This window comes from Plectrocnemia conspersa, unplaced genomic scaffold (genome assembly GCF_051122295.1).
Source record: "Plectrocnemia conspersa isolate PC_06_02 unplaced genomic scaffold, ASM5112229v1 ptg000002l, whole genome shotgun sequence".
Classification (NCBI taxonomy): Eukaryota; Metazoa; Arthropoda; class Insecta; order Trichoptera; family Polycentropodidae; genus Plectrocnemia; species Plectrocnemia conspersa.
This window is the reverse complement of record NW_028277166.1, coordinates 26,360,782-26,375,502: the sequence shown is the minus strand read 5'-3', so window position 1 is coordinate 26,375,502 and position 14,721 is coordinate 26,360,782. Positions and strand designations below refer to the sequence as shown.

The following is a 14,721-nucleotide window of genomic DNA, read 5'->3' as shown; positions in this document are numbered from 1 at the left end:
AAGGAGTCCGCAACAGATCGAATGCATTTATATAATTTTAAATCATCTGCGTACAGAAGAAAACTTGAATTTTTAATTGCTGTATTTATGTCATTAATAAATAACACAAAAATCAGAGGTCCCAGATTGGATCCTTGAGGAACCCCCGAAGGGGTAAAATATTCCTTTGACAATCGGCCACCATAGGTTACAAACTGTCTACGATTGCTTAAATAACTCGAAAATAACCGAGTTAAATTATCTGAGCAACCGAGGTTCGACAATTTTTTTAATAATAACGTATGACAAACTTTGTCAAAGGCTTTCTCAAAATCTGTATACACGACGTCTACTTGAATTCCGGCATTTTAATTAATCATTATTTACTTGCCTAATCGTTACTTTTTAAATTTTATAAAATATGCATGACAATTCAATGCGAATTACTGATCAGTGAAGACGGAAGGCGGCAAAATAAAAATACTTTATCAAGGACGAAATTTCAAATTTTTTAAATTACCAGAATTAAGATTAGCTGCGATTGAATTAATTCAGTAAAACTGATGGAACATTTTATAAGCATAAAGATCAGATCTATATCGGGGTTTGTTTTGTGCGGATTTGCATATAAATTAAATAACTAGAATTATTGAACAGGTTCAAATAATAATTTGCGACGCACACCTTTTTTTGAGATAAGCGTTTAACGATAATAAATGGTGAGCCTTTCGAACAATCCTTTCAACTCCTTTTTAGCAAATTCCTAGCAGAAAATTTAATTTTGGAAAAGACTTCTTCAATTGTATTAATCTTTGGCGAATACGGTGGTAGAAAATTTAGAGTATGATTTGTGTGTTCAACAAGCTCATGCACTTGTCAAAAATTAACAATACACTTTCGAGATTTTTTCTGATAATTTCTGCAATAATCTTTCAAGAAAGTTGCAAAAAATATTTGAATTAACCGCAGAATGCGCTTAATTCAAATATGTTTGTAATGAAAAAGGTAAATTATTCGAATATTCATATAGTTGAAAATCGGGCAAATAATTCGAATATTTTATTGAGAACTCTAATTATAACCGATGTCCCTAAAACGGACTCATCTTGAGAATCTATTACAAACATATGAATCACAGTAAGAGCGCAAATCATGGCGGATGATAAATAACATACAAATTTCCCTACAAAATAAAAAAAAATCGATGTATATATGAGATATTTTAAATACAAAAATTCAGACTTACATATATAAACATCAGTAATCACCTGGATGCAGCTCATTCGACTAAGGTGCGGTTTACTTTTTGTTGCAGATATTATTAATAATGGCTATTGTGAGCTAATTAATCTTTAAACTCTTGGGTGTTCCGAAATGACGATTACACACGTGTTTTGTTTAGCAATGCACCTTTTTTATTACAGATTTTTAGAATGTAATTATGTTGGAACCCCCACAAATAATCCGTATTATGGCAGCACCACAACCTTTGTGTAATAAATGATAAAACAGCAATTGCAAGATTGCTATTTAACTCAAAATAGTAGAACGCAAAGCGTTTACAAAAGCATATAAATGCATTTTACAAAGGAAGTTGTTCAGAAAATTAGATACAAACGTAATAATTTATATCGTTCGAGTTCAAACTCACAATAGCTAGCAATCGTCGAAGAGAGTAAAACCCCGAAAAAATGATATAATGAGAGCGTGCAAACTTTGGAATGGAACCGGCGAGTCACGCATTCTTCGCCTGAAATGAAACGCGAAACCCGGTAAGTGTGCATAATAAGCGAGTATCCCTGAAAGATACAACGCACACTCGACTTAACCCATGACCCTACCTCGGCGCTTATATATTCCCATTCGATGCATACTTTGGTGCAATTTTGGTTAAGGAGCGACGCACGTAAAGCATTTTTTTAACGAATATAAATATCAAAGATAAAGAGGCGCCGATTTAAGAACCGCTTTTATGGCTTTTAAACGATTGTTTGCATACCTGTATGAAATCGATACTAAAATTTGACGATCGATTACTTGTGATGACCCAGAATGGAACATGGAATTTTTAAATTTAAACTGTTATATTTATAAATAGTAGAAGGTGGCACATTAAGAAATTTAAATACTTAACCCCTTCGAGCGCGATAAGGGTTGTGTTTTACGAGCACGAACCGGCCGTATCGACGATTGAGTATTTTAGTATAATACAACGAATAAAAAATTCAACCGCGCAGACAATCTCGACTGTAGAACAAGAAAAAATCAACGAAGGGTGAAAGGTCGCGCCTGAGATAGGATCGCCGAATTTTATATATTTTATTTCATTGGTCCCACTCGGTGAGTTATCTGACGACGGCGGAGATAAAGAGGAATTCGCCGGCCTTCGACGAATTCCTCCTTCTCTGGCAGTGCTACGAAAATAAAACAAAGAAACAACGCATTGTCAGATTCACGATGGCGACGATGGATTACTGCAAATTCTTTTTACTAGGCAGTTTATAAATTTATCTTCAAAAATGTGGATGCAGGGACATACATACATATAATTGATTTTAATTTTCCTTATTCGGTAATCTGTGAAGAACATGGGTGTGAAGCTTGCAAGCACTCTTAGAAAGTTTTATGTCCGACAGCGTGACAAAAAGCCGTGCTAATCGAGGTCCCTTCTCGCGATGGGAATCTACAAAGAAATTGCAGATCGAATCTGGGGTCAGAGGTTGAGCACTGAAACTGTAAAAGAGGCAAAAAATAACTTTTACGAAAAACGCGTAAAAATATCGAAACGATTGCGGTTCAAAAGATCAAGGTGATGTTTTCAAGCTGATTTATCAAATAGCAGCCATCTTATCACAGTCCTCTATCCTATATGTCTACCCCTATATGTCAATAGGACAGTTTTATTCAATATATTTAACGTACATTTTCTAAAATGGTTGAAATACAAATATAATACTAAAACTACAGTGAGGACGAATGATTTGAAGAACTTAAAAATTAAATCGTCATTACCTAGTAGTGGATGTAAACATAAAATCACTACAAATTGTAGGTGTAATGAGCACGCACAATACAACACGTGATAGCAATAACCTACTTATTTGTTTTATAGATTGATTTACTAAAAACAAGCACTCTCTATTTTTCATAAATTTTAATTATAACTATAATTAAAGTGGGGCAATATAATACTATTGTAGGTTATTTTTTGTATTTTTACTTTACATATTTCTCATCCTGTATATACCTATTTTTTAATATGTAATTACAATGTACCATACTTTTTTTTATCTACAATTACTACTATATATTTTATATTATTATTTAGCATAGATTTATAATTGATAAACATGCATTTAGTTTTATTTTCATTTTTTCACCATATTATACTTTATTAATTATTTAAGTTATGTACAAATTCTTCAATATTATCATTTATTTTTACGTTAGTCGCCAAAGATTTTCAAGGGTCACGAACTCGCTCTCGATCACCAGAGCGAGATAGCACACCCGCTCTATCGCACGGAATAAAAACGTAACATATATTGGGAAAACGCAATTCAGTTGTCAACAGAAAACCACTACACCTACGGTTTTCTAGTTACATATACATTACATTGTATTTTTGTCATTGATATTACGATGCATTCATATAAGCTACATACTATTATCATGATTCAACTTTCTCTCAAAACGAACATATAGTCAAGTTTGACTACATATTATTAACTAATAAACAGCTACTAAGCCATTGCTAATTATTATTATTACCTGTAGGCAAATAGTAATTTCCGGTCTTATTATTTATGCGGTTATACTACACACATGCTCATCGATCGTTGCATTAAAATGTTGCAAATTACCGATTCGGTTGAAATATTTTTCAATAACAAAAAACACGATTAATCGACTACGTAACCGTGATTATAAAACATGACCAAATTGCTTTTCACTGTAATAACATTCGTACCGCGCAATTAACTTGATTTTAATTAAACGATCGTTGGCGCTATATATAATATAATACAATAATACAAATCGACATACCTTTGGAGATAGACCGCGCATCTTTCGTTTCTTATCCTTCTCGGCTCGCATCAGCTCCGTGCGATTCTCGTCCAACAGCCTCCTCTCTTCTGTCCTTTGCCGATCTATAATATCATACAATGTTATTAGATGTTCCATTCAGTGTGCGACATTTTCGTGTGTTGGAGTAACTCACACTTCAATTCGATCTCTTCGTCGTCCAACAGCAGCGACACCACCTCTTTGGGCTTCAGGGTATCCGGCTTGAAGTTTCCGCCGCTTATCACCATCCGTTGAATCTGTACACAATAAACAACGAGAGATCAGAAACCATCTCCATGACAAAGACCGACCGACAATCATGACATGAAGTCATCCCGGAATCGGTAATGAACGAACAATGGAACGAGCGTGGGGCACGACTCTCTGTGTCACCGGGACCTACCGCAACACGCTCCCGATACGTTTTGACAGATTGAGAGAGGAAAAAAACACGATTGGAGCCCGGAGCCAGCACGCATTTACATTTAGTTTAACAGCGGAAGCGTAATGATGATATAATAACACCGCGGGCGCTCTGCGTACCTAAAATCGATTCTGGAAGCCGTTAGAAAAGTGCTCGAGATGTTGTTTTAAAAAATCGCTGTGAGAGAGAGCAGTAAATCTTGAAGAGCAAACAAAGTGACACGTACAGTTGTTTAGTTATCACGTTGAAATAATATATCATTCCAAAAAAAAACGATGTTATTACATTCGAGAGGAACATGGGAATGTGTATAATACGCGTGTGAAATTTTGGCAATTCGCACAAAACGTACAATTAGGTGAAATTGTGGATTCCGGTTCAAATTAAAAACTTTCGTCCAAAATGGCGTAATTTAGTGGACTAGTACAATATAATTTGACAATACTACGGAATAGTATTTATTCTTATAAAACTTTTGGTATATTTGTGTCAGTTAGGTACTCCATTACTTCAGATAACATTTTTATAACGCGTTGTATTTCATTCAAGCCAACAGTAATTATCATGGTGAAATGGCAAACTAAACTGAGCACAAATCGGCTGTCAGCTGTTAAATTGGCTGTTGCTGGAATTAAAAAGAACTCTAAAAAACACCCTTCAGGGCGTGATTTCGTTAATCGAATATGTAAGCGATGCAATTGGCCAACCAATTTCTGCATCTCTAATTCGCCAGAGACGACTCGAATGAAGAGTATAAAAGATCTGACACTTTGTCATATCAAGAGATTCGAGACGAGAAGGTCAGAGACAATCACATGCATCAGACAAAGACCGAGGACAAATAACAAACACAATAGACCTAAGCGGATCATCACTTCCCCACCAGATTCTCCGCCAGCACTGTCTATGTATACATATATTATCTGTCAGTCTATAACAAAATATTTACAACTAAACGCTTTGGTATATTGTACAACTTAACAATATACTGTTTTTTCCGGCGTCTATTTTGGCTGCAAAGTTACATTCCTTCGGCTTCAAAACCAGAAAATATATTTAATTTAAATAAACACAAGTTCATAATAACCGCCGAGTTGTAAAGCGCACTAACCTCGCTCTTCTCCCTAGCCCTTTGCATGATCCTCTCCTCGATGGTGCTCTTGCAGATGAGTCTGTAGACCGTGACCTGCTTCGTCTGCCCGAGCCTGTGAGCCCTGTCCATGGCCTGCTGGTCCACGGTGGGGTTCCAGTCCGAGTCGTAGAAGATCACCTGAAATAAAATAAGCAGAATAGTGTCAAATCAATTTTAGACCACACACGGTGGGAACCAACCCCCCAATTAAAACGCGCCTCAGACTTTTTACGACGTCGTATAAACCCGGGTACGCGATTAATCGTTTATGATGGGCTCTTTGGGTTTTCATTAAGGCAAGAAAACCGCACACGGTAGTTTACGATACTGTAAAGTTGTACGCGCGATAAAACGAGCGCTGATCGAATAATGTATATATGGTAATAAATCTGAGATCTAGCATGTTGCAGCCAATATTTGCGGTAAGTAAGACGGTAAGTTTGGCCGTAGCGTGCGAAGAGAAAATCGGTTCGGCTGTCAAAAGTGTCATAGCCGTGTTTGGTTGAGAAAATTGATGTGAGCTCCTTGTCGTTTCGATGGCAAGCGCGACCCATTTTGACGAATCAATAACAGTAATGCTTCGAGCAACTATATAAAACGTATTAAACGTGAAGAACTGGTGATAACAAAGTCTACCTGTAGTCGAGAATATGCAATAAAGCAAACGATCTAATGGTATATAAAGTCATTCAAACTCGAATTAAGAGCGACTCGATTATGGTATATTTTGCTATAGTATATAATAAAGCAAAATCTAGTTGAATTAACGTGATTCATGATACACTACATTGATAGCCGATTATTAACGCGTAAGCATTGCAAATAATAACCTATATTATAGTATTAGGTTATTGGATATTCTTATTACTCACTGAAAAATTAACGGAGAACACTCACAAAATTAAAAAAATATTATACATTAGTAAATTTAAATTATATTTATCAATTTCTTGAATATTGTTGTATTTTATAAAATCAGACAGTACGCAATATTTGCACATATATCAGACATTTAAAAACAAAAAGTCGAATTTTTATGCATCAAAACTGTTTTTTGTTTAAACCAAGCTTTGACAATAACAGAAAACAAACTAACCAAATCCCACACAAAGAGATACGAGGCGTTGAGAATATTTAGGATTCAACAAGTGCATGTTTCGAGGAGTGTTTTAAGTCCAACTAGAATCTAGTCACCGTTTTATAAGCCTTTAGGGATATATTCCAGAATCAACTTTTTACTGTGTCAATCTTATTGTTAAGAATATATTATTATATTTATATAACGATAAAAAAATGAACCTGACTCTATCAATGAATGAGTCTTAAAAATGCATTTATATCATAGTACATACTACTCTTCACAAACACAAAGTAAAATAATTAAAAACCCAACACTGATTAATTCAGAAAGAGTAATCCCTCAGAGAGGCGCCGCCCCTTACTCATTTTTCAACAGGATACCGCTTCACCGTCGTTAAATCAAACAGACCGAATAGTTTCGCGGATGGGTGGGTCACAGCCGTAAAGCCCTCTTTATGGCCTCCCTCTCGCCCTAGCCTAGCCTTTTTAATTGAAAAGCTCTCGCGCACATACCGTCACCGATCGCAGCTTTGCCAAATCGCAAAAGCGCCATTTAACGACGCGCGTGCCTACACTCGCACCGATCGGATTTTCCTCGATCTGCTTGTTTAGGACGTGTGGACGTGTGTCGTACAACAAAACGGCGCGAGCGGCGCGTGGCATCAAAAGGTTAATAATTGGCCCGGCCTCGTTTGTCATGTCACATTCGTAATCGGGTCGGTCTATTAGAGTAATTTAATAGGCCGTCATCACGCGATTCGGCAGCCGATGATGGATGCGACTTTTATTGTGCGTATGGCGGTATGTGTATATATGCACAGAGAAATGTAGTTAATCAGTATTAGCCGGCGGCTGTGTGTAACACCTGGGGCAAAAGCTGCGAAATCCCTGTGTGCAGCGTAATAAATCTGTCGGCGTGGTTTTAAAAAAAGCTTTTGGTGTTCATTATTTGTGGAAAAAGTGGGTGTGATTGTTATGTTCGGGGGGTGTTAGTTTTTTCGCAATTAACACCTAATGCCATTAGGATAGCTATCGTCGCCGTCGGGGGTGCATAAAATTGGAATCGGATGCGTTTTTCAAAGTGAATGGAATTGATCTCAGCGAGCTTATTTAGATACAGTTGTATAAAAAGAAATGAACGTATTCGTATATGTAATCAGTTTTTTGCTTGAGATAATTACGTAAATAAAAATAGTATAAATTAACCGAAAGTTTGTATAATGTGGGGGTCGATTTATCTACTATGGCCAATAAATCAGCATAATTTTCAATAACATGTAATAAATCGTAAACTACTCGTGTTTAAACGGCCCAATCTGTGTATAAATCTCCGTCCGCTAAAATAATATATTATTGTTAACGACGCAAATAACGAACGAATATGTCGCTTTTAATGTAACCGACCGTTTCGCAAAGCTTCGAGTAAGTAGCGGAACTTATAAATATATTTCCATGCACCTATTAATACCAAGAATAGTCTTAAATTATATATTGAATTAAAAACATTTTAATTACACCCAAATTAAACATCGTTGGAGAGGAGAATCGTTGATCTCCGCCCATTTCTCTGTTCGTGTATAAACCGAAACACTATTTAAAAAAATCATTTTCATGATTTTACGTTGCACATTCAAAAACTCATCTTATATAATATGTATGTATACATAATATACATATACACATCCAAATATCAATTGCTTACTCTAATTTGTACGACCCAAATTTCAATTGCTGTAGTTTGAACCTAAAAATAAACGAGTATGCCAAACATAGTATTTTTATTTTTGAATAGCATGGGAATTGATGTAGTGAGTTGTGTCTTCGTGTGTACAGTAGTGAAAAAATACAGCCTGTTTTTCTATATTTGTATTAACGATTCAATAGTGACATGTTTTTTTTTTCTATAGTTATAAAACTACATATATTTTAATACGCGCACAATATGTTTCAATACCACACTGTTATTGAGATATATGTACATATAACTTGGTTAGTTCGAGACATCAATTTATGGCACTATAAATAATTTATCATAGTTAGGATAGGTTTTAGCTTCGTAATTTGCGGTAAATTTGACAAAAATATTTTTTACTATAGCTTATGCATTGTTTTAAAGTTAAATTTTGAACTATAGTGTATGAATGTATAAGTAAAAAATCATACAAAAATAATTGTGCTTACATTTTCAAGAATAAAGTAATAAAATTGCACGTGTTTTAAGTAGCCTTAAAAATCATTAAAATTATCGTATAACTAAATTATAGCATTAGATTAACTACATCACTGCAAGAGGTACGATATGAATAGTATATATAAAAGTCTTAAATTGTATTTATTTAATCTAATATAACGCATTACACCTTAAAAACAAATCGACAGATATTTAATTTTTTTGTCAACCCCCATTGGCTTTCATATCAAATCCGAACAATCACACCCCCGCTCGTAACTCGAAACTTTAATCATCGCCAGGGGTTCCGCGTGCAATTCGGCCAAAGCCAGACACAAGTTCGCGATGAATCATTGCTAAAGAAGCCTCACAAAAATTTAAAAGGATTGCTTACACGATTATCCTCTAGGAACATTCCGGGAAGCGCTCTCGCTTATCCGCCAAGAACGCGTCCACGCACTCCAATCGGGCATGATCGAACAATGCCAATTTATCGCCCGGATTTTGAGGAATAATATTCCCCTTTATCCTCTCTTCTCGATCACTTGAGACGATGTGCTCTTTTTCTAAAATGCGTTTAACGATCCTTATGGAGGGGAATATTTGATGACCCCACGGCGGTGCATAATGGACGCTTTTAATGACGCACTAGAACAATTCGCAACACACTTTACTGCCTAAGCGGACGGTCGTTAAGAGGTATTAATTTGAGAGTGGTTCTCGAGTCTGCATTGCCATGTTTCGAGGTGAAATGTGTGCAGTTAGCAAAAGGAAAACTTTGTATATTCAAATCAATGCCGTTATTATATTATTAATAATACAAAAATAGATTTGTGATGAGAACGATGGTATAGAATGGATGAGATTGCGTTATTTATTGGCGACTGTCACGCAAACTTTAAAAAGTCAATTATATCGGATTTTGAGTCAATCTTTTTCCCTTTATAGAATATATTTAGTGTACTATAAAACTAGTATTGTATTTTAATCATAAATACATATGTAATTAATAAATTAAGCACTTTCACTAGAATGCCAGGTACATTCGCTATCCACAATCACGTGACAATATATTAGGACGATTTAAATAAGAAATATATAAAATAATTGTTCGATAAAACGAATTGTTTGTGCATTGCTGTTGTTCAGAACCGTGAACACCCCATAAATAATTTAATGCAACGAGTCCCTTTTACAAAATGCACAAACAATTCGTTTAATGGAACAAAGTATTTATTTAAATGCACATATCTCTCTATTAAATCGCACCCCTAGATTAGTAATATTAAACATATGTTGTTGTGAAAGTCATGAAGACATTAAAAAAATATTCTCGGAAACCCATCGAAGAGATATATGCTTTTTTCATAAACAATTTTATAATTCAATTATAAAAACTTGAAAAATTACTTTGAAATACGCAAATACGGCATAACCTTTTTAGTCCCAGACAATTTGGCATAACATTTGCAAAAAAAAAAATCTTTAAATAAATGAAGTACATGTGATTTGAAATTTAAAACTTTTTTCGTGTACTCTCGATGATGTGAGGTAATAAAAATCAATGAAATTTTGTTGCTACAACAATAAATAAATAGATTTTTCATAATTATTTACTTAAAAAATAAAATATAAATCACGTATTATTTAAAAAAAACACAGGTCAACACATTTTAATTATTTCATCTAGTACAACATATCTTTAGTTGGTAACAGAAAAAAATTACATTGCATTATTTTCTAATGAAAAAGTTTCAAATACGTTTTTTATTTAAATTTTATTTTTGAGACTAATATTTAGCACTAATATTTAGTGAAGACTATTGGATAAAAATAGGTCTGAATAGAGATAAAATGTACAAATAACAGAAAGAAATTTGTGGATGCAATACTTGCTTTTGTTTTCACTTCGCCAGCCATCCCTATCATAAAAAGAGCGCGGTAATTTCTCTGTTACATAACAAAATTATCGGGAACTGCTAGGTACCGTTAAATTTGCCTGAGATAAAGCAAAAGCATACCTTGTATGTTGACACGTCGCGCATATACAAAAGTACAAAAATATCGAACATGTATAATTTTTTTTTTAATTTGTGCAGAAATATCGAATATATAGGGTGCCCTCTTTGGCTAAAAAAGATAATATTATTTTACTTTGATATCTTACCCCGATAAAAATACTTAGATTAATCTACGCTTTTGCTTTTAAGCAATATGGGCATTGTCGTTTTAGTACGGATTTCAAAAAAATAATAAAAAAAATCTGTTCTACCAGCTAATGTCACTTTTTGCCCCAATACCGGTATTGTAATCTCTAGATGCAATCTGTACTTTGAAAACTAATATAATATAAGAAGCAACAATGTACACAATGAAATTCGACATGACGTTTTGACACAAGAAAATTGTTCCATTTGGCATGACACAAAATATTATGCAACGATAAGCTGCATCTTACTGCCATAACCTTATATCTATCAAAAAACACCCACTACACCACACCGCACAACAGCACACGAAACCTATAAATTACTGAAAATCATAGAGTTTTTCCGGCGGCTAATGACAGTCACGCAACCATAAATAAATAAATAAATAATAAAACACAAACGAACACAGCGCGTTCTCCTTTGACATAACTTTCGAATTAATATCGAAGCGATACGGAAGTATCGATCTTTGCAACCGCCACCGACAAGCATCGTTATTTTTTGTGATTGACGTGAAAATTGTACGTCAAGGCTGTGTTAAATTAATTAAAAGGTTCAAAGTACAAAATACGCGTGAAAAGAACCAATGAAAATAGCAAGAACGCGACGCGAAAAAGTGGTCTCTTTCTCTCTCTCCGTCACAGTATCGACGGTATGCAAATGAGTTTGGCGGCGAAGTAACAAACCGTGCTCGGCACGGGGTGCTTCCAGATTTTTTCCTTCCTAGAGCCGAAGAAAAAAACGCCTATTGAATGCAATAATTAAAGGGTCGAAGAACTCGCCGTGGAAGAGGAGCATCACGTGTCACTCGAGCGCGGGTCACGGAGAGTTCGCGATTTCGGCATGATGACATGACACGAGACAATGTCACGATCGCTGGCTGCCATGGGAAGAGCTCGGAAGGATAATGGTCTCGATGCACAAGAGGGGGTTGAGCCGGCGGTGGTTTTATGGAGCCCTTAATGCGCGATGACTCGTGCGGCCATAAAATAAATTGATGTCAATAAGAAAACGGCGGATGAACGTCTGGTATACAATGTTTTCGGGGTATGGATGGTGAGATTACGTGTTATAATAATAAATTGCATGCATGCATTCGTAGTGATTGAAACGGATAAAAATTGCATGTACAATCGAGTATCTTTTAAATTGCTTTTATGACAAACAATCATTAGATATGCATACATGGGTGACGAGTGACAGCAAATCGCCAACTAGCTACTATTATAAAAACAAATACAATCCTTGTTCTAACATAATAATTTGATTCCCTTTGTATTGTTGACATGAAATGAATTTATGATTTAAAGAAGCAATTGTATTATGTACATTATGCAAAAATGTAACATCGCTTACTTTTTCCTACAATGATACAATGATACATAACATAAAAATAAATAGTATTAAAAAGGTTTCTTCGCTTGCTACGGGTAATAGACGACCTTATCTGTAATAGTAACAGTTACTTAACCTCCTTATGTGTCATTTCTCGCATCCTGTCTTATTCATAATTAATAAGTAATATAAGTTTGTACCCAAAAATATACACTTACACACAAAAATTACCCCAATGTTTTTAAATTTGAATTTAATTATGAATTTAGCCCTAAACTATAATTTTCCCTATACTAATGTGGGGGTTCTTCTCATTGAAACTCGCGCAATAATTACCGTAACCATGGTATAAGGATAAACTTGACAATCGAGTATAAATGAGGGGACCACACAAAAGCCCTCGTTACGTCCAGAAAAAAAGAGGTTTACATAAATAGTACGTAATAATTCTCCGATGCATTGAAATAATATTTCTTTGTTGCGAAATAGGTACGAAAACAATATATCACCGGACGAGAAAAAGCACCGTAAAGGCATTCGACCTCGGAAGGATATCCATCAGGAAAATATCATTTTCTAGAGGCGTGGACATATTTCGTTGGTCGAAGAAATGAATGCAACAATTGAAACGAGCTTTGAAACTTTGATATTTAAGGCTGATCTCCAATGAGACGTTAGATGGTGGCAGACTGAGAGACAGCCTGAGACTGTAGACGGTGACCCATACAGTCATATACAGTCAGGGCCAGAGAGGGACTCCCGGAGACGATCGCCGCTGCAGAGTAGCGAACTTCGATTACACCTGCGCTGCCACAATCATCCACTGGACATCATCCTACACCAGCTTCTCCACCCCTGCTCGGAGAAAAACGATAGAAGCGGAAATAACGACAGAGCCGCGGCAGACAACAAGCTTGGCTTGTTGTGTTAACATCTGATGATGTTCCGAGCCCAACCAAACAAATTGACCCTAAAACATCTTGGTAATGACCATGTATTATTAATCTGACCATCTGTAAAAATAAAATTGATTTTAAGGATAAAATACAGAGCATATAATATAAATACTGGCTATTCTTTATAAATACTGACCAATGAACTGGAATAAATACAGACTGACCACAACAGTCAAAATCTGGATATCGGTAACAAATTTATAATTAATTATAAACTATTATCTATTAAGATTGATAATCAATAATGCGATTTATCAGCTCGGACATTTTTTAATAATGCTGCATTTTTACAAATATAAAATCGAGTCTGCTGTAGGGACCCGAGCCCGTGGTCTTAGAGTTATCAGTCCAGCGCCTTTCAGACTACGTTATTTCGGCCTAATGCTTTTAAAAATATGTAATACTTTAATGTATTGATGATAAATCTGAAACGACATCTTGATACGACACTAATTTAAAACTGTAGCCTTACCTAATATTAATAAAAATGGACGTGTATACCAGACGTTTTGACAATAATTTGTGTACGACCAGACATACTAAAGTTGGTTAGCTGCTATATAACAAGTATTTAATAAAATTATTCATCCCTTACCACTCGGTACCGTGTAGCATTTCACTTTCGACTTCTAAACCCCACCCGGCCACAGAACGGCAAAACTAATCTGAATTCATGCCCAATGGAGATATGAGAGATACACCAACAGAACTAATTAAAAGTTAGGTTACTGTCTAGACGGCAGACCGTGCCGCGACATCCATTAGTGGTCACGGAACAGCCCGGCCCGGAGAGAGAAATCCAATCTGCATAAAGTACAAATCCGGCGCTTCCCGACTTTAATAACGACGACGCGGGTCCGGGCCGGGCCGGCCGGTAATGGCTTCATAGTGCCGGGGCGCTTTTCCCGGACGCGTCCCGGAGACGGCGGTCGCGTGACCGAAACTATAAATCGATCCGGGGCGAAGCTTTATCGTCGTCGTACGCTACGATCGCGTATTTATTGCTTATTGTCCTGCCATTATGATTTAGGACTTGGCTAGGTGCCTCTCGCCATTCAATACTATTCAATATTCAAAGGGTTGTAATGGATTTTCGAACGCGGCCGATTCAATTACAACGGTGCAATTGTCCGGATTGTTTAATTTTACGAAAATATATGTATACCAGTTTGTATAATTTTAACATATGTTTTCAGTAGGATAGAGCCAGTAAATACACAACAATGCATTATGATCTCGCTTAGCCCCCTCTTTTACCATATTCGACTGCCTAACTTATTTTTGTGGGGCTTTAATCAAAACATATCTATTTACATATTTAAAAAAATTGTAGAGGTTTTAAAAATGACATTTATAAATCATGCCAT

General features: G+C 35.6%; 1 protein-coding gene across 7 annotated transcripts in view; it reads right to left on the bottom strand.

Annotated features, from left to right (window-relative positions):
- Ino80 (chromatin-remodeling ATPase INO80) overlaps positions 1 to 14,721 on the bottom strand; it is a 48,932-nt gene that overhangs the window by 16,436 nt on the left and 17,775 nt on the right. For all 7 annotated transcript variants that reach the window (XM_088205657.1, XM_088205654.1, XM_088205660.1 and 4 more), the window contains exons 18-20: positions 5,583 to 5,741; positions 4,202 to 4,304; positions 4,027 to 4,130 (exon numbers count right to left, since the gene is read on the bottom strand). In XM_088205657.1, coding sequence (XP_088061783.1) covers positions 4,027 to 4,130; positions 4,202 to 4,304; positions 5,583 to 5,741 — 366 coding nt within the window. The remainder of the gene's footprint in view (positions 1 to 4,026; positions 4,131 to 4,201; positions 4,305 to 5,582; positions 5,742 to 14,721) is intronic.